Below are 21,121 nucleotides of genomic sequence, written 5' to 3' on the forward strand. Positions count from 1 at the left end.
CTCTTGGTAAATAATACTACTCAGTTAGTGGGCATAAGTTAGTAGAACAGAAGGGTGTGGGCATCAGTTAATTTATTTTACAGAAGGAATGAAAGTTGTGGTTAAGTCAGGCAAGTTGGATTAAATGGAAGTTAGTTAACAGTGCTTCCACATTAAATAAATACAAAACATTCATTAACAGAGTACATTATCAAAAGTCTAAATGATTTGGTTTCTTGGACAACCAGTTTAACTTTAAATGAGTTTATCTGTCTTCAAAAATTTCTTGAGTAAGCAAATGCCTTTCTAGAATCAGGCTATTTTCTGTACTATGACCATGGGCACTACTGACGTATTCAGACTGACTTCCTGGACTCTGGACATTTGTCTGTCCTAACTCCTAAGTATCCCATCCTTCTTCTGCGCTGATCTCCTGGGTGGAATTTTTATCTGATTTGACCTCAGTGACCTTGGTTGGCATCAGTGACTTGTTACTTACCTTCCTTTTGAGGTTCCCCTTCATAGGTACATAGTTCCTCAGTTTCTAACCTTTTGGGGCTTCTTCAGAGGAAAACTGACTTGTCTTCCTATTGGCTTTCTTCCCTGCAGGAAGTCAGGTTTTAACTTCTGTGCTCTAAGTTACCCATTTATCTGTTTGCTTTCCATCCTCTAAAATTCTGATTTTTTTTCCTTTCTTCTCCTGTATTTGTCTTTGAGGGGTTTATAACTGTAAAACATTATTCCTTTATTCTCAGTTTAATGGGGTTCTGAAGAGAACAGAGTTACTGCTAGTCCTCAGGAGCTCATGTTTGCTCTTCTCTCTACTACGGTAGCTTCCTATTTTGTAAACCCTTTCTCTCTTAGTTCTCCAGAAAACAGGAGCGTGTCAAGCTTTCATTTACACAGCCTCTTCTTGGAACTGCCTAGCAGGGCCCTATTTGTTCTGTGGTTAATATAGTCAGAAATAAGCCAATGTAAATTAGCTTTTGTAAATATAAATTTATAATTAGCAAACATTTGAGGATTAAATGTTAAGTGTGAGTTTAAAGTCAAGCCAATCGTGAGAAATTTCCTCAGGAAATAGGAAATCTGACCATCTTCAAAGGTCAGATAAACTTTTCTCTTTTGACTGTGAAGAGAGTACTTAGAGACCAGAAGTTAAATTTTCCTGAGAAGAGGGCAGTTGTAACATTTCTTAAACTCATAACAATTGTGTTTTGTACAATTGGACGGGCACTTTCAGTTTCAAAGATCCTCTTTTCGGAAGGGTGGAATCGAAATAATTTGTTTCCTCTTTCATTAGTGTATAACTTTTCCACATATTTGTTTTGTGTCTACAGAAGTTTTATCAGTTCCTTGAGGGTAGAGGATATTTCTGACACATCTTAGCGTCTCTGAGTGCTAGAAGAATAGAGCTTTCCATAAGTATCAGGTACTGTGCATCAGCTCTTTTAATTTCTATAACAATCTGTGAGGAAGGAACTATTATCACTTCAATTTTATAGATGAGGAAACTGAGGCACAAGCTACAGGGCTCCAGTGAGAAGTACATCTGTAACTGACTCCACTTGGCTGATTAACCTGGTTAGTTAGATCATACCCTAGTATTCCGCAGCGTTTGACTTCAGTGAACAGGTAAGGTGCCTTGCGGAGAGATAGAGCTGGGATGTCATGGAGCTTACAGAATAGGTTGTATAATGGCTTGCTAATAAATGTTTGTTGAATTTGACCAGAGTCTATCATTCATTGTAACATACCATCTGGAGCAAGATTATGGTGAAGTCCTATAGCTTAACCTGTCTCTTAACTTTTGGAAGCTACTGATGTCTGCCCCAAAGAAGCTAATAATAAGAAACTGACTCAGGTTAATTTGTAACCTTCTTCTTCCTTAGTTATCTCCAGCTGGAAGAAATCTAGTCCCAGAGAATCAAATAATGTGAAGATTTATCATGTAGTTCTGTGTGGTCACTACTGGGGCTGTGGTCTCTGGCATGAAGCCCTCCCTGCAGTGTACAAGAATCTGGAACACCAGAAGGCCTACGAGCTAAAAGTTCGTACAACCAGCAGCTAGAAATCGGCTGCTGTCTCCACATGCTGTAGGTCTCCTGAGCATTTTCGGTTTCAATGGGAAGGGAGTTATGATCAAAGCCACTGAGGCTGAAAGGATTCTAGCTGTCAGGATGGCCTCTTCTGGTTCCTTTTGGTTCACTGCTAAGGAAATCTTGCCCCAGAGATGCTGTCTCTCTCTGCTGTCTCAGTGATCCTCACTGGAGGCTCCCCTATCCCAAGTAGCTCCAAGTTCCAAAAACACCAGAGATTTTTGGCCTAACTGGTTGCTTCATATCACAAGTAACTCAGTAATTGCTCATAAATTGCAGATCTATTTAGATTTTGTGGTGAGAAGCACAGAACTGGGGCTTCTTAAATGTCTTAAAAAGTGAAAAAATATGTGAATATAAATAATCAAACATAATAATGTAAATGTTGAAACTATTATTTGATACAATTGATGAAACTATAGACCATACTCTCCAGACTTATTTCATACCAACTTTTAAGTTTTAATCTCACAATAATTTGAAAAGCAATATGCATAGTTAAAGTAAAATTTGGAGTTTCTCTATTCTTCATAGTCCATGTCGAATAGTACTGCCTAGTGGAAATTTATAGAAATTTATAGAATTTCTAATCTGTGCTGTCCAATAAGGTAGCCAGCCACTAGTCTCATGTAATTATTGAGTACTTAAAATGTGACTAGTGCAACTGACGAACTGAATTTTAAATTTTATTTAGATTAATTTAAGTTTAAATAGCCACTGGTGAGTCGTGGCTACCATATTGGTCAAAACAGATCTGGACTATGGTGATGACCTTAGAAAAGGATAGTCCAGGCTATGTTGCAGCCACAAAGAACACTAATACCTTGGTGATTTATAAGAATGAAGATTTATTTCTTGCTTGTGTTATATACCCATTTGGGGTTGGCTTGGGACCCAGATGGATAAAGTAGCCACCATCTGACAATCATTATGGAAAGTCTTGCACCAGTACTTAAATTCTCTGAACCAGAGGGGATATCCACTGAGCAGGATTAGACACACAGCCCCACCTGACCAGGGAGGCGGGAATGTGGTCCTGATCATGTGCTGGGGGCAAATAGCCTCAGTAATGACTGTCACAGATGTTAGTCTCCTTTTCAAAAAACAGAGGAGTTCCCAAGGGTTAAAGGAGGTAGTGTTACCTGTGTTTTCTTGAAATGTGGAGAGTTTAGTTTCTTTAAAATTCAATTATTCTTCACCTCCTTAATACTCATTAGCACAGATGTATTAAAAGCAGGTAAAATGTGGGAAGTAAAATTTAAACATTTTGACAAAAAGAAACTTTCTGTAAGTAAAGTTAGGGCTGACATAGAAATTCATTTAATATGAAGCTCTGCAGTATAAGGAATAATCAATGTTTTTTTTTTTAATATGTTTGGGATGAGAACAGGATGAAAAGAAATTATTTGTTATTTTTTTAGAACATGAGGTACATTTTTCACTAGCAAGGAACAAAAGGTCTTTTTCTTTAAAAACAAAATTTCCTGAGTAGGAACACTTGTGGATTGTGGTTGTCTTAAAAAATATGAAACAATTTAACATTTATCTGGACAATGGATTCTTTCCAGACTATACTGTGGAATCATAGAATCATCTAGTCCAGCATTTAATAGTATGTCTTGATTCTTTCTAGAATATCTACAATATTGTTTGAATACTCAAGACATGGGGGGACTCCACCATCTGTTCTCTGATAACAGACTTACTATGAAACAGGAATGATGGTTTCCTGAGAACAAATGCTTCAATATCAAGACATGCAAAGATAGCACTTGGCTGCCAATAACAAACTGCATCACAGTTACAAATGCAGACCAAGAGCTGGTAAGTAATATTAGTTATGATGATGATTTTGTGACATACTAAAAATGTCAGATAGATTTTAGCACTATGAAGGTACTATAGATATTAGCATGTAATTGAACCAAAATGATGCTCGAGAGAAATTCTGAAGTAAATGTGCAAATTAGGCTACCTAGTATAAACTAGAACTGCCTAAGTCATTCTGTTCCTTAGTGAAAGAGAATCACATAAAGCATTTATACCGCAGAGCATTTGTTATTAGTTTCTGAGATCTATTTCGGTCATCCGCAACTGGTGGTGTGGAAAGGAAAAGAAGGCTGCAGAGACTGAACAAGCAGCGTGCACTGTGGTATCCTTTATTTAAAAATTGTGAGCTAACTACAGTTGTAGTGTTCTCATTTACCATTCTGATGGCATAATAAACTGGGAAAACATTAACACAACTTCAAGAAGGCATCAAAAAACCTGTAAACAAAAATACACACCACACATGCGCACACGTATACAACATACACGCACACGAAGGTTATAGTCTAAATACAATGGAAAGTGATGAAGAAAAGCTTTGAATGCTCTAAATCAACTTTAAAATGCTTTATTATAATAAACTGTGGCAATACTGTGGCTATTATGAAAAATATTGTAACTGCTTAAAAAGCAAAATACTGGCAATTTGAAACTAGCAGCAAGAAGCAGATAAAAACCGAATGGAAGATAACATAAGACTAAGTAACATCAAAATTCTAATGCTGATACTGTGTAGGATTGCACTGAAGTAATTTAAAATTGGTTCTTAAAGAACTCTTTAAAAGTCCTTTGAAATATTAAACTGCTGCACTTTACAAATAGTGGATGAAAAGAAAAAAGTATTTGGAATGTTACACACACACAGAGGAAATGTATTAGGCATATCAGTTTATGGTCTTTGTTTATGACCTGCAAAAAGTTTTATGAAGAAAAATTTAAGTGCCAATGTAGTGAAAGAAAGTTAGAAATTCCTAAAGACGAAACTCTGAGTGCATGTATCAGGTTAAGAATATATTTCAAGGTTGGGGGCAAGGCATGACTGATGCACATCCAAGAAGAACCTTGTGGAACCCAGAAGGTAGACAGAACTGTTTGGAACATGTTTAAAAATGAAGGTATATTAAACTCAGACTATCCTGGCTGAGATTCCAAAGTACATGGAGTTCTATAGCTCTTCAGTTGAAGTCTGTTTCATAGTGGCCAATAAATAATTACGACTAACTTCTCAGCAAACTGCTTTTTCATACATTCAAACACAAAAATCTTTACCACACATGCAGAGCTGATATTCTAAACAGCACAAATATGAATCCTGGTTTCATGGGAAAAAAGCACATTAACAAGGATTTTTTCCCCATAGGTTCTTATAAAAATGTCTGAAGCTGTTAGACATCTTCAAAGGGGATAAGTTTAGATTTCCTACTGATTTTGGAAGAAAGAAGATTTTATTTTTCTAAGGGAGCCAGTCATACATGAGAGCAGGAGATATGTCTTCAGAATCTAGGAAGTGTCCCTAATGATTAAACTCATGGCAAGCCCAGATCCAGAAAAACTGGCAGGTAGAACAGGGGATGGAAATGAAAAGTTCCAATGTCTATGGTATACTTTGGAAATAATGTGCCTCATAAATTAAAATGGCTCAACTGCCTGCAGAATGAAGTGCCACAGGCCTGGAGAAGACCCAGTTCCCTGGAGAAGGAGCTGGGGAGTCCCCATATCCAGGCACCCTTGGGCTGGCTGTGACCAGAGGGTCTTATTTTTCATGAGTGCTTTCAGTTGGGGAATTTATGACTTTGCCCAGATAAAGCTCCCTTTTGGTTACTTTTTCTCTAAAATCAGTTAGTCAGAAAGTTACTGGTGATTTCCCTAAATGAAATCTAGCTGTACTAGCATCTTAAGGTGCCAGCTAATTTAAAGTAATGCCCATCAATAATGCTGCTGGGTGTCAATCACTGCTGCTGAAGAATCAACCCCCAAATAACCTAACTAAAGAATCTATCACACTGGGTGCTTTTACTATCTTGCAGGTTTTTGTTTTTGTTTTTGTTTTTGAGCTTTAGAGAAATAGTCTTTGTAATATGACTCAGACGCTGCTTCTCTCTGGCTTTGCTTCACTCTTCCTCCTCCTCCTCTCCCCCTTCCCCTTCCCCTTCCTCCATGGTTTCCACGATGAGCTCTGCTGTGCAGGTGGCTTCTCCGAGACTGTTGACAGCCTTGCAGGTGTACTTGGCATCATCATCCCCGCAAACATCACTAATGATTAAAGAGCAGTTCCCATCCTCGTCGTAGTCTATCTGGAAGTGGCGGGACTCCCGGATTGATTGGTCATCTTTGAACCAGACGACTTCAGGGTCCGGGTATCCTGCATCACAGGGAGGGAGCACGAGTTGCAGAAACTATTATTTAAGGCTTCCCTACACAAACTCTTGAACTACCTCTAATGATTAAGGGGATAGAGGGGGAAAAAAATGTTAGCTTCTAGCATCTACTTTGATATTTACACTTGAATATGGGCATATATTATAAACATTAATGTCTGAAACTTCACATCAGGTATTGTGCATGTAACCTGCACTTCTCATCCATGCAGGGCTTGTGCCACCTCCCATCTTAACACGGATATAGATTATTCTCTGAGCATGGCCACAACTCTAATCACATCCTTAGAACTAACTATCTTCTTGGATTAAAAGGAAAATTTTTTTTTTATCCTGTATACAAGTTGAACTTAAGGACTTTCCTGGAGGCACAGTGTGTAAGAACTGGCTGCCAGTGCAGAGGACACAGGCTCAGTCCCTGGTTCGGGTAGAATTCACACGCCACAGAGCAACTAAGCCTATGCTCCACAATTACTGAGCTTGCATGCTGCAACTACTGAGGCCCAAGTACCTAGAGCCTGTGCTTCACAAGAAAAGAAGCCAGCAAAATGAGAAGCCTGAACGCCATGACAAAGAGTAGACCCCTCTTGCAGCAACTAGAGAAAGCCCCGCAAAGAAAGCAACAAAGACTCAGTGTAGCCAATTAAAAAAAAAAACAAAAACTTGAACTTAAATAAATTTCAATTTAAAAAAATGAGAGTCAGTAAAAATGGGTGCAAGAGATCTTTTGAGAGTGTTGGAAATGTTTTAAAATTGGATTCTGATAAAGACTGCACAATTATGTAAATTTCTAAAAATAATTGAATTATATAGTTAAAATGGGTAAATTTTATGGTATATAAATTATAATTTGAAGGTGATAACAACCTGTAAAACATAAATTGGAGGAACTGATAATACTGCTAAGAAAAAGAAAGCAGTATTTATCTTAATCTGATCCAAAGAGACAATATGCCTGTAGATAAATAGACACTGACCACACTGATTAGTCTCATTTTATGTATTAGTCATATTGCTGCAAAGTTCAGCAATAAAAATGTTTTCTGCCTTCTAATTGACTTGTTTTTAAATTTTTGGAGAAGCTGTTTCACAGGACAAAATTGTATCCCCAACTAGAATAAAAATTACACAGAACAACTTAAGAATTCTAACATGTTTTTCAAGTAGGATTTTGTTTTTATCGAACAGCATCCATATGCTTTAATTTCCCCTCGGCACTTCAGTCAAAGTAATGCAAATACCAAGAAAATAATCCCAAAGAGAAAAGTAAGCAAAAAGATAATTATTATATAATATTTTCTAAAAAAGTAAAGGAAAAGGAACTTAAGACCCAAAGACAGTGGTGATGGTGAGAGCTACAAGCCGTGGCCCCCAAGCTCTCAGCAGAGCCCCCTATCTGAGCACTTCTGCACTAGCAAGGCAGCGCATCCACTCTTTGAAACAATTGGATGAAACACACGAAAGATAATGGTAGGCCAGGCGTTCATAAGCCAACTTGATGATACGGTGATGCCGGAGAAAAATTGTTTCTTCATTCCTACCTTCGGGCTATTTTACCCAAAAGGCTTCATCTAGCCAGACTGCTGGCGACTCTCACAGCGTGGGAGGCACAGTTTGTTCTTTCTGCTGTCCGGTGCTCTGCTGCCTTGGGGCAGTTAGTCTGACTGAAAGCGGCAGAGAGCCCTGCTGTCACATGACAGTCACAGGCTTGAAGCAGAGAGGCCTGTCTCATCATACCTTGTACCTTTCTAGAACGTTGCAGTCTGTGGAAACTTAAATGCTGTGTGTCACCAACACAGCTGACTCCTCAGGTGCCATGCTAAGACCCCGTAGGGCTCTTTGCGCTCCAACAACTCACTGTGACCACGTTATTTCTGGCTGGCAGAGAAGCACAGGGCAGACAGGCCTGCATCCCAACTTCCCTCTGTCTGAAGTCATATCTGCACTTCACCAGTCCCATAACTTTCCCCTATGACTCCACGACGTATTTAGAAGATTTGAAAGGTTTCCCATTTCTATCTGTGTCATCTCACAGAGTCCCCAGAGCCACCCAGGGCATTAGACACTGTCTTACAGAGGAGGGCCGGGGCTTCAGAAGAGCTAAAACACTGCCCTAGGTCACACAGGCCGCTGATTAACAGCAGCGATGTCTTCTCCCCATACTATGCTCTGCACCAGCCTTCCTGAGACAGCCTTTTGTGGTCAGTTCACATGCTTCCTAGAAGCTTGCAAAGCTCATTTCAATAAGCACGTTCCAGAGCCAAATAGGTCCATGGTAAACCACTTTTAACTTGGGTCTGGTGGCTGATGTAAGTGGGTGAAATATCGTAGTGACGAAACAGCGCTGTTCCTCAGTGGGTGGAGGGGGGCAGCGGGCCAACTCCTCCTGACCCGTTTTCCCTCACAGCCTGGCTGTTCCAGAACTGCCATCTTGCCGAGAGCACACAGCAGGGGCCCACTGGCCCGCCACACCCCCTGTACAGGGAAGGACGGCTGGAGACTCACCTTCAATCTTGCAGTCAAATCTAGCAGCACTTCCCTCCACAACTTCTAAATCACGAATGGTCTTGGAAAAGTAGGGTTTTACATGGGGCTTCTCCTCAGCAACAGCCTCCAGGAAAGCTTGGGAGACATCTTCTAGAAGGTAAGAAAGAGGATGTGGCCATTTCTTTATTCCCTGTTCTCTCCTCTTTCCTGGTTTAAAAGAGCTGGCTTTTTTTTTTTTTTTTCAAGTTGTTATGATTTAGCAAATAATGCAGCTTAGAGGACTGAATCATAAGCACACCTTTCTCTTGGGGACAGGGTAGCCTGCTGCCAAATGGTTTTGGCAGAAGAGAGAACTGTGACCAAACTGGGGAAATGTTTGGACTTCCCCCTCCCTTACGCTGACACATTGGAAAAGGAAATAATCTTTAAAAAGGATTTTTGGCTGCATTTCATGCCATTTCAGGATCCAGTCGAGGGTATCTAAGAAGCATGGGAGCGTACCAGCCCACCAGCCCTCGGGCCTCCTCCTACCCTCCTCCCGGGGTGGCAGCAGCAGGCCTTTCATCTGCTCCTTGGGACGGAAGATACAGATCTTAGAGGCGTTGTTGACTTGCCTATTGCCTGCTGTGGAGCAGTCTATTCCACAAGGATACTGCCTTCACAGTGTGTGACTCTGGACCAGGATTTGGGACTGGTCCAGGGAAAAGCCGTAACTTGGAGGGGTTCCTGACCCTCTCCTTCCCCTTCAGGCTATTTCTGGGTCATCTGGGGAGTGGCAGGGGCGGAGGAGGGACCAGGCCCATGTGCAGCAGAGTCGGTCCCCGGCTACATCAGGGCAGCTCAGTAAGCAGTTTCATCAATTATCCCTTATACACAACAGGATCTAGACTCAACTTCTAGCCTCTGGATACCAAAGGCATCAGGCAGCGGGGAGGTGGTGTCTCAGGCTAAACGAGGCACCTCAAGACGATAGAGGCTATACCCTACGTGTATCAAAGCAAGAGGGGGCCGAGACCTTCACTGAGGAGATAGATGGGGTAGCATCTCTAAGACAGCGGGCAAGCAACTAACCCTGTTGGACTTTAGGAGAGGCCCTGCCAATCACCGTCTACCCAATTCAAACAACATGTTTCAGCATCACGAAAACTACCAAAAAATATGGACTATCTGAGTCAACTTTTGTTAAAAGACAAGCACAAAGACACATTAAAAAAATTGAAGCATATTTTTAAAAAGCACACCACTATATGCGACTTATTTATGTCTGCCTGTCATACAAACATTGCTTTTGTAATAAGAAGGAAACTTTTCATGCAGTTTCTGCTAATTTTTGTGTAAAGTATAGGGAAAAGACCATCTAGTTCTATTAAACAAAGAATAACTTTCCCTCTGAAAATAGTTCAACCTCAGGTGAAACAGTTAAAAAGCAATTACTAGATTTAGTAATTATTGTCAGGGCAATGTAAAAGTAGTTTTGAATTTTTCCTTGTGGGTTGTATTAATGAAAAATAAAATCAATCTCCCACCTTAAAAAAAAAAAAACAACCTCTAAATCCCCCTGCAACCCCCAACCCTTCCTTTCTCACCATCTGGCTGAAGAAAATCTCTCTGGAGTCCCTTACCTTCAGATTCTAGTTTTTCTGCATTGAGCGGGCTGGTTGGTGACCCTGTTGAGGATTTCCTGCCACTGAGCCCTGAGATCATTGCCATAGAGGACAGTCTTCCGATGGCTCTCACAGCATTGCCCGTTTTCTGAAAAATAGACACTGGCGTTGGGCTCAGGCGGTGTCCCTGGTTCCAGCTGAGCAGCTCAGGGAGAAAAGCCCAGCCCGGGAGAAGCAGTTGTCCCTGAGATGAGGGCCTCCCGAGTGCTGAGCTCCACCAGAGGAGTGAGCCCAACCTTGCTCTGCTCAGCACTATCAGCGTGTCAGAAGATGTTCGGAGAATGGAATGGGGCCTGGAACCGATGTGTGCGTTAATGTGACTAAACAAGGTCAACATGAGACAAAAACCCTTTTCATACTGTGCTTCAACTCCCATAAAAGGGATAGTTTATATAAAGCAACTGCGGGCTGAGACAGCTCCAAAGACTTATTGCGGACGGGGCCCAGTGGGGCTGTTTCTCATAAAACAATGCTAGTGATAGGATTTTAATTGGGCAAGAGAACAGTTACTACAGATCCCACAGGTCCTGTTGGAAAGACAAAAAAAAAAAAAAAGCCTTCTGTTGACCACGGGCAAGTAGCCTCTTTGGGCTTAACCTCGCTGGGCTTCAGTTTCCTTCTCTTTATAAGGAGGGGGTTGGACAAGATGATCTCCAAGGTCTCATCTAGGTCTGTTTATGATTCAGATACGTAGGAGATTTGGGGAAACACTCTGCTGGCCCCAGCACAGGTCTTCAGTGGAGTTCTGGAGGGGTGTTCCTCCCTGAGGTATACCCAGGCATCAAAAAGCAGCACCCAAAGAAATTAAAAGCATAGCTCTCAGCTTTTCTGAGTTGAGGCACCTTGGGAGAGGACAGAATTCCTATTGAAAAAGATGCCAGGACTTGAACATTTTCTTTGTATTGTGAAAATTCTACCAAGCACAGGATTTAGGTCAAGAAGTCCCCAACCACACCTTTAAGATTCTACCCTTTTCCTAAGGTCAATGGAATGAAAGACTAAGATCAGAAACTAAAGCATAACCAGTGCTTTCCAGCCCTGCACCTGAAGCATCTTCTGAGGCATCCAGATGCTGCGCATCAAGGGAGCAGATGTAGCCACAGACTGGCTACTGAGAGAGGAAGGAAACAGCCTGTGCAAAGGCAATGGCTGGCACTTACCAGCTGAACCTCAAACTGTGCTGGAAAAGCCATTTCCTCCTGAATTAACTTCACACACTACAGCATTTCAGGCAGGCCAGTATACTTCAGTTAAAAAATTATTTCAAAAGTAAAGAATTTCAGAGTACTAGGGAATCATACAGAAAATGTGTGTATGTGTGGTTTAAGCAGAGACCTACTCCTGTACCCACAGTCACTTTCCTGTTATGTCACATCCCATCCTGGCTGTAGACTCCTTTCACGCACTCTCGACAGGCATTCCATCTCGCCCTGTCCTCTGGTCATCCACCCTCTCACATAACACTGTGCAGTGTGGTTATGCCCCTGGCCCTCTGGCCCACAGTGAAGCTAGATCACTCTAAAAGGAACCCAGGAGGCCCCAGGGGGAGGTGACGAAGAGAGAAGGTGAGGGATGATGACCCACTGTGTACAGAAGCACTGTGGCCCTGCAGAGAACACTCTGGCAGACAGACCACCTGGCAACTTGCACACTCTTCTGGGAGAAGCTGTTACTGGTGACATCATTGATCTGTTTGTTCTGCTAGCTGGAGCGTGGGGAGACCCAGCTCTTCCCAAGGGGAGCTTACCCTGACCTCAGGAATGGCTCAGAGGCGGTGTCAGCCATAGCAGCCCTCCCTACTTAATCCACATCGGACTAGACTACTTCCTAACCAGCCCTTCTCAGCTCTCCATTGCCTTCATCCAACACAGACTAGCTTGCCCTAGGCTGGAGTCTCTAAACTCAGACAGTTCATTCCTAACAAAGGACAGGTTAGTTCTCTAACCACTGATTATGCTGTGACCTTGTACAAGTCAGTTCCCCTCTCTGGGCCTTATAGTTGGACCGGAAGATTCGAATCTCCCTGCAGCTCGAGTCTTCTACAGAAAGACATAGAAATGGTAGCAGGGAATGGTCCCCTTGAATCCATGGGCTCTCTAATCCCAAAGAACCTGGGGCAGGACTGTCTTCACTTGTATGGTGTAGAAAAGTGAAGTCTTTCCTCTTCTATTAACAAAATGACTCATAGGAAGCTAAGAGAACAAAGCAAATCAAACTATTACATTTCAGAGGAGGCAGCAAAAAACAAACAAATAGACCACACACTGGGGGAAATTTTCCATCAGATGGAGTGATAGACCATATAATTTAGAAAACAGGGAGAAATGTAAGCACTCGATAAAGAAAATCTTAAAAATAACCTACACATCAGAAGTCAATCTTTGGAAGCTGATTCATGGAGGAAAAAAGTTGGTGGGGAAGTTATTTATCAGAACTGGAAAAGAACAATATATGTTCTAGCCTTCCAGTTTTATGCCTTTGAGCCGAAAATAGGTTGCTGCTTTGCTAACCAAGACTTTTGGAAATGTGTAAAAGATCACCAAAGGAAGTTTCAGTTCTTGAGAAGTTCCATCCTTGTTTTGAGGAAGCCTTTTTTCTTATTGGAGAGCAATTGCCTACACTGGGTTTCTGTGTTTTAGGCAGGCAGAGTCTGTCAATGGTTTTCCTAACACAGCACAGACTCCCTCCCCTGGGAAAGGCAGCGAGGATGACTAACCAGCCTGGTTTCCCAGGACTGAGGGATTACCCGGAATGAGAGTTTTTCAGGGATAAAGCTGAGACAGGCCCTGGAAAATTCAGGCAAGGTGATCACCCTAAAGCCAGGCAGCCATCATGGGCCCTACCTATACACCGACAGCCCCAAGACTACAATTTCCCCTGAGAATGCATATTATCTAAATGTAATGGCCAGGAGTGCCGTATTCCCTGGTGACTCAGTGGCAAAGAATCCTCTTGCAATGCAGCAGACGCAGGTTCAATCCTTGGGTCAGGAAGGTCTTCTGGAGAAGGAAATGGCAACCCACTCCATGGAAAATCCCATGGACAGAGAAGCCTGGCAGGCTACAGTCCATGGGATTGCAAAGCGTCAGACAGGACTTAGTGACTGAACAACAACAAGGGCCGAGGACTCCATGCAGTATTGAGTCAAAAGCCTTCTTCCCCAAGGCCCTTTGGTCTATAGTACTACAGCCTTTGCAGTTCTCAGAGAGCAAAGACAGCTGCCCACAAGCCTCCAATTCATCGTCCTTTGCTTCCATTTTGCAATGCAGAAGTCCTGTTGTCCTGCTCAACTTGCCCACCCTCAATGCTGCTACTCACTATGTCTTTTCATCACTTTTGATATAAATTAAAAAAAAAAAAACCAACCCTACTCTCTTTCAGAATAACTTCATTCTAAGATCAGTAATATGATTAGTCATCTATCTATTGCCTTGCTTGTTAGGATTTGTTCCCATGTTACTACCCTCCCCGTTTATGAAAACCACACCCAGATGATAACTAGGAACCGTTCCTCAGGCAGCTGTAGAGTCTGGGCCACGTGCCCCTCTCCCTCCATCACAGTGCACCCCTTTCTACCCCTCTCCATTGTACTCTGCCTCACCGCGCTGAGCCTCAGCTGCTCCAAGAGGGAACCCCTACTCCAGGGGTGCCACGGTCTTGGTATCCAGAGCTGAAAATGTGGAAAACATTTTCCTAAGGGAGAAATGTAACACAACATGGTAAGAGGCAGCTGAACTATTACCAGCTTCAGGGGCATTATGTGTTGAATGGGATTTGGTAGACTACTTCTCTATGTAATTTTATGAAGCCTAACCACTGTTTCTGTGGAAAAGCTATTTACAAATGCTGCTACCTATGTTAAAATAGGAAGTTAATGTTCCTTCTCGGAATTCTTCATTTTTTTTTCTCATTTTCAAAAAACCTTATGGCTAATAACACTATAAACAGCAAGAAAACACATAAGTGATTAAAATATCACCACAAATTATGGTTTCCTGACCCATCTGACTGAAAAATTCCATGTATTTTCTTTGGAATCTCCATATCTCTTCTCTGTGCCTATCCCTTGGGTTTAGGCTCTTTTTTTGCTTTGGTTCACCAGCAAATGTATGGGTGCTCCCAGAAGCTTGACGTGATAAGGCTGCCCTTTCACCCACAGCCTCGTCCAAGCAAAACCCAGTGAGATTTCCTGCTCTGAGAACGGCCCCACCCCCACACCAGTCACCCCATGCGCTTCAGAAATACTGCTATTTCTTTGAGATCTACTGGCCACAGGATCATTCATAAAGCCAACCCTTGATTTTGTGGCTTCTCCCCCCATTTAAAAAAAATAACATTTGCTCCTCTGATTTTACTGGATCCTACTGGCGCCAGAAGGTGAGGGAAGCAGCACGGCATTCCCACTCACCAGGTACTTGAGCAAAGTGAGTTGATCACTCAGCTGCAGGAGGGGATAACCAAGAACTGACTCCCGCTGCAGGGGGCCTGCTGAGATGCGCAGGGGGCCTGGTGAGATGCGCAGGGGGCGGAGGCCCTCAGACCCACACTCCCGATGCCCCTGGCTCTCCTGCTTCTCTCAGCCTTTCAATGCCTGTGGTTTAGTCATTCTGTGTGGCAAATCACCAGTGTCCCAGTTGCCCCTGGAACAGTGATTTCTTTTTCTCTGCCACAAAGGCAAGGTGTAAAGCCCTGGTCCCCTGAATGCCCAGCTAAAAGACCTCCTGTCAGGCCGGCATGACCAGGGTGAGGTCCGGCTCATAGCTCTGTGCTTTTTCCTCCGTCTGCACTGTTATCCCCTCCTCTCTGTGTTTCACCCATGTTCCACGGCCAACTTCAAAGTCCTGCCCTTGGCAGCCTTTCCTGACAACCACATCCAACTCTGGTGTGATTGGCTCCATCCTCTGTCCACACTCACATATATGGGTATGGAAAACTATAGTGATCGTTTATAATTCTAGCTGTGTGTTATGTCCTTTTATGTCTATTTGCTTTTCAGGTTTCTGTTTCACTATATACTCACTGAGTATAGAAACCATGTACCCTCCAGTAGCCCAGGAATTTTATACTACTAGCAGTGATAATAAAAATAAAATAGAGGATGATAAGTTCTGTATGGATTTGGATGATAATTGTCTCCATCTGGTAACAATCAGAAGCAATTTGTGTCATTAAATTGTGTGTTGTTAAGTCTGTGTAGCTGGAGCTAGTCCCTGGGTTTGAATGCTGGCTTTCCCATGCTCACGAGCTGTGATCCTGGGTGACATTCCTAACTTTTCTCTGCCTTGTTTATCTGAGAACTGGGGATAACAGTAGTACCTGCCTCCCAGGATTAAAAGACAATTTGCATAGAAAGTGCTTTGAATGTTCCCTGACACATGGCCAGCTCTCCGTACACATTAGCTACTGATCTCATTTGTGAACACTTACTATGTGCCACGTAATGTACTAGAGGTTAGATGATGATCATTTCATACAATCCTCAATGATGCTGTGATTTGGTACCACTATTATCCCCATGTTATAGATGAGTAAATGAAGGCATGCACAGCAAGGTTAAGTAACTTGGTTAAGGATTTGCAGCTAGTAATGCACAACCCCCCATGTCTCTCATTGTAGATCACATGCCCACCTCCTTCATGGTAAAAAAAATGTTAAAACCATCACACTGCCTATAACAAGATCACATTCTCCAGGGTTGCCAAATAGTCCTGCAAGTGACATTGCTCATCCCTACCCACAAAGACATGAAATGTCAGTCTTGGTCCCAGACTATTTCAGAAATAAATGTAAACATTTTTATGGAGTGAGGTCAGGGCAAGTTGGGAATGAGGGTGGCTTGAATAAAGCAATTATGAGGGGCAAGAGACCAGTCCAAAGTGACCCCTGCCATTACCTGCCATTTCCTTCTTGCCATGTACTTCTTCATCCGGTCCTTGGAGAGTTTCTTGGCCTCCATGTTCTTGGTGTCTTTCATTAGCCATGGATGCTGAAGGCACTGGGTGCAGTTCAAGCGGTTTCTGATAGAGGCAGAGATCAGAGGATTTCTGAGCAGAAGGGGATCTCAGAGACTGCTGGTCAGACCAGAAACAGGAGGTCACCTGTCCCTAGATACATGGGGCAGAGCCCATGGCTGTCTGCTCCCAATCACATCCACTGTGATGAGAATCATGGTGATCCTAACCTTTTTCCTCTCTTGGTCTGGGTTACACTGACTAGACCCCGGACAGATTAGTGTTAAGCAGGCCTAAACACTGATGGGCAGCTGGAGTCTCACAACCTGCCCTTGGGGTCTAGAGAGGCTAAGTGCTGGAGGACAGAGATGTCTTGGAATGACTGGCACCATATTCCAGGGTGGGGTCATTCTGCTGGTCACATGAGGGCTGGGACCTGTGGATGCCAGATCCTTCTACCTCTTTGTCTGATGGAGGGAAGAGTGAAACCTTAAGTCCAAATCTTCAAGAATCAGTGAACTCTCAAGTCTTACGGTGTGGTGGAGCATCAGATTTTTGCCTATTAAAACTCAAAAGAGGTATGTCTTATGTTCAACCTATGAATTATGACAACCTTAGACCTGCACTGAAATTCATTTAATTTGCTGAAAGCTCTGGGATTCTAGACATATTTCAGGGCCATCACCTTAATTATAGAAGGACTAGTAAAGGCCAAAGCACCAAGTGCTAACATACACAGAAAATGAGTAAAAGTAAATTTGCTTATAGAAAAATGTAGTGATCTTTATAAGTGGATATGGATTATTTTAATTTTCATATATTCAAAATTTGTACTAGATATATAATTATTTATAATAGAAAACATTTTTTAAAGTGCTGATAGATGGAGATTTCTGGTTGAAGACATGCTGAGTTTGAGTTTATGGGAATCTAGTGTCTTGATCTATATGAAATCAATTCGTGGGTGAGTCCATTTTACAAGCACAGAGGAGCCAGCACATTACTGAATAAACTCAAGGTCAGATGAGAAGATAGGTGATATGAACAATACCTCATTTACCAAACCGCGTGTAAACGAAGCCTGGTTGACGGAAGCCATCCTTGGACCAGAGTCATTAGGAGGGAGGCTTCCATCTCCCTGGGGCACCTTGGAAGTGGGGATCCCTCACACCAGGAGGAAATCCAGCACCGTGCCCCCGTCACAACATCCGGATCTTCCCCGGGTCAGGCCTACTTCTGATATAAAGACTGAGACAGCAAAATGCTAAGAGGACCTCACTGTCAAAGAGTGTGGACTGTCTCCTCTGGTGAGGAGTTTGGCCCAGAGCTGGCTACAAAGGACCAAGAGGTGGGTGTGTAACCAGAAAACCAGACAGAACCACTTAAGAGACACCCTAACCTCATTCCTTTAGCAACTGCACTCTCCTATCCCAAACAGGATTTCTTCCAGAGTAGGCAAGATGAGGGACAGCCTTGGAGGGGCGGGGCGGCCTGGGGTGGGGTGGGTGTGGAGTTGCAGGGGTGAGTTTCACCATCTTCTGGGGAAATGCCTAGAGCTGCTCCCATTGCCAAAAGCGACGCCCCGTGTTTGAACCAGGCCTTGCGTCATCTGGCCACCTGTTCACAGATGAGGGGCCCAGTAGCCAGCTGTCCCCACCTAACACTGCCACCACTCCCTTCCCTGGGGCAGGACAGTCCTCCCTACACACACAGAGCCCTGCTCACCTTCCTGCTGTGATGGAGCCACTTCCCTGCTCCACTGAATCCTGTCCAGCCACGTGCAGGACCCCTCCTCTGCTCCAGCCTCCTCTACTGTTCCAGTGCTTCTCTCACTGAAATACCGATGAGCACTCTGGGCATCTGACCTTTCCTCACAGCCTTAGGCTGTCTACATGCCTGAACACTCCAGCCTCCTGATGTCTGCAGGTGTTTTATACAGTCATCCACTGACCACCTTGGCAGCTCCGTGCAGCCCTGCGAGGTGGGGCTGGGGAACCTCACAGGCTGCACTGTTAGTGGGACAGAGATGGAGCTGGGATAGCAGTCTCATCGACCAGTGGCGGAAGGCGCCTGGCTGTACTCAGGTAGGCAGTTCCTGCATATTATAGCTACTAAAGAAGCATCAAGCCAGAACAGCTGGGAGTATACTCAAGCCCCACAAATAGGATCTCTTCCCTGAAATCCTAGTAGGATTGCTGCTGGCCACAGCCGTACGTGGAAAATAAAAGGGGCTGTTGTTATTCATACATGAGCTGCCTCTTCTTTCCCTCAACACTCAGTCAAGGGTTGCTTTTCAAGAGAGGTGTCTGTGCTTCTAAAGACAGGGCAGTGTCCAGCCCCAGGGAGCAGGGGCCCAGGAAGACCCCCTTCTGGGCCCTCATGCACACCAGGCCCACCCTCCTGTGCTGGGGCGCAGAAGAACCCACCACAGGGAAAGGAAGTCACTGCCCCTGGACCCCAGGCCAGGGTGTGGGGAGCCCCGAAAGACTAAAAGCTTGACTCTTTACTTCATATCCTTCTTCAGCAAGTTGCTGATAAAATCCTTGGCGTCATCGGAGATCTCGTCAAAAGCCTCGTCGTCGAAGTCCCAGGTGGCTGAGGTAACGTTGGCTAAGGTTTCGTTGTCATTGTCACCCATGAAGGGGGACAGTCCACTGACCCTGGGGGATAAGAGAGGAGAGCAGTGAGTAGGGGAGGCCGGCAGAGAGGGTGGTCCCCCAGGGGAGCGCTCACTGAGGTCAGAGGTGAGGGCACTCCCAGCACCCCCGCCTCTCCTCCCACCCGGAAAAGAAGAGGGCATGCTCTCAGCCTCTCTCTCTGTACTTCTGGGATGCCCCCCGCCTGTTGACACCCCCTGCCTGTGAAGCTGAGGTGGAAGGAGTTTTCTTCAGTTTACCATTTCCACACAGTACAGCAGGGCCTTCCTCCCTATCGTCTGTTCTTCCTGGATGCCCAGGCTAGAATGTGGCCCCACAGAACCTTCTCTAACATGCTGGAGAACGAGTCCCCTCCCCACACCCTGTGGACCGGTCACGTGACACAGCACTCGTCGCCCCGCACTGTCCTGCCCTCTCACCTTTCACCCTCAGCACCAAGAACAGGGCCAGCCCACGCAGGGCTCAGCAAGGGTGTCTCCAGGGACAGTGAACCTCAAGCCTGCAGTGTGAGTCTGGGGATCCAGCTACACTTGAGTTCAAAACTCCTGAGGCATTTAGGCCAAACCAGAAAGCTTCCCTCTAAGGGACCAAGGCCTGTTCGTTTGCTGGGTGACCTTGGACCCCGATTTCTGTGTGTCAGCCTCCTCCTCCATTAGGTGGACGACTTGCTACTGAACTACGGAGTGGTCACCACGCCGCCTCTCCCTGTTCGCTTTCTCCTGCGTCCTCATCATCATGACAGCAGACGTCTGTCAAACACTCACTATGTGCCATGCACTGGGCAGAGAGCTAAAGTAGATTCAGTCTTAACACCACTCTTTAACCCAGGCAACTCATCACTTCGTTTAACAGATAAGGAAACTGCCACACCAAGTGGGGCTAAATAACTTGCCCAGGGTTTTGCAGTCAGTGAGCCCCTTCTTTAACCGCTACTTTGTATGATCATTTCTGGAAAGATGAAGTCAGCCACAGCCTACAGCACTGGCAGGAGGCCTGGTCTGCAATAAAAAGCTTGGTCTGTGACCATAGCTGTTACACAGCTCCTCTGTACATAGTTCACCCCCATTGCCTCATCAATCTGTGATCCCAGGAATGACTCATTTACCAATAGCTCAAGCCAAATAAAATGTAGAAGGTGAACTATCTCAAAGTCAAGTGGAACAGACTTCTGGCTTACTAGCCTCACCTCTGGACACCTCATCTCCACCCCAACTATCCAGCCTTCTACCTTGATCCAGGGCTAGCCTCATGGGTCTTAGAAGAGCCCCACTCTGGTTTAATGCTCTGCTGCCACAATTTTGAAATTATTAATAATGTTGCACAAGCCACCCTATTTTTTAATGCTGCACTGGACCCCACAAATTATGTATCTAGTCCTGTCTGCCCCTCGAGATGTAGTGTGCCATCAACCTTCACAGTTAAGGCTTCACTAACATCCCTTGCCCCAAATCCATCATCATAAACAATAATGCAAACCCTTCGGGAGCTGTTTCGCCATTCAAGAGGCCTCAGCTTATGAAATACACCTGGCCCTGAATATTAAGTTTTGTAAAACAAAACCTATTGCATTTTTGCAAGGAAATCTTGCTATGGGAAGAAGAACCCTCTGGTGAAAATCTTCATTTAAAAAAAAAGAAGAAAGCTTTTCAGAGTGACTGATCTCACCCTAATCAACATATTTGTGCTTTTGAATAAGAGAGTCTTATAGATGGCATAAAATGTCTTAAAGCAAGACAGTAATTTACATTTTGAGATGGCATGGAGACAATCACTCTTGATCACCTCATAGTGAGGGAAGAGGGGGAGTCTCTGCAGTTATGTAATACTCATTTCTCTTCTCTGAGCCTCTGAGTCCCTCCTTGTACATCAAGTGCACTGGGCTAGAATTCCTAGGGGTTCCCAGCATTCCTGGCTCTCTGACCCTGGGGTGACTTTGACTAGTCCCATTAAGATAGAGCCTGACTCTTGCCCCTCAGCTACGTGCTTCCTTCTGTCTTCCTTCCTTCTGCATTTTCCATTGGAGACAAAGGGGAAAGTCCTGCAGTGTGCCAAGAGATTGCGGGAAAGCCAACAACC

General features: G+C 44.1%; 1 protein-coding gene across 10 annotated transcripts in view; it reads right to left on the bottom strand.

Moving 5' to 3' along the window:
* Positions 1-4,236: 4,236 nt before the first annotated feature.
* MYLK (myosin light chain kinase) overlaps positions 4,237-21,121 on the bottom strand; it is a 190,938-nt gene continuing 174,053 nt past the window's right edge. For 4 of the 10 annotated variants that reach the window (XM_068970458.1, XM_068970449.1, XM_068970486.1 and 1 more), the window contains 5 exons: positions 18,896-19,048; positions 16,331-16,454; positions 10,396-10,525; positions 8,792-8,923; positions 4,237-6,270 (listed from right to left, as the gene is read on the bottom strand). In XM_068970458.1, coding sequence (XP_068826559.1) covers positions 6,020-6,270; positions 8,792-8,923; positions 10,396-10,525; positions 16,331-16,454; positions 18,896-19,048 — 790 coding nt within the window. In that variant the 3' untranslated portion in view covers positions 4,237-6,019. Of the gene's footprint in view, positions 6,271-8,791; positions 8,924-10,395; positions 10,526-10,673; positions 10,747-16,330; positions 16,455-18,895; positions 19,049-21,121 lie in introns of those variants that run through there. The other 6 variants (XM_068970504.1, XM_068970512.1, XM_068970477.1 and 3 more) reach the window with 3 other exon arrangements.

The sequence above is a fragment of the Capricornis sumatraensis genome, chromosome 1 (genome assembly GCF_032405125.1).
Source record: "Capricornis sumatraensis isolate serow.1 chromosome 1, serow.2, whole genome shotgun sequence".
Classification (NCBI taxonomy): Eukaryota; Metazoa; Chordata; class Mammalia; order Artiodactyla; family Bovidae; genus Capricornis; species Capricornis sumatraensis.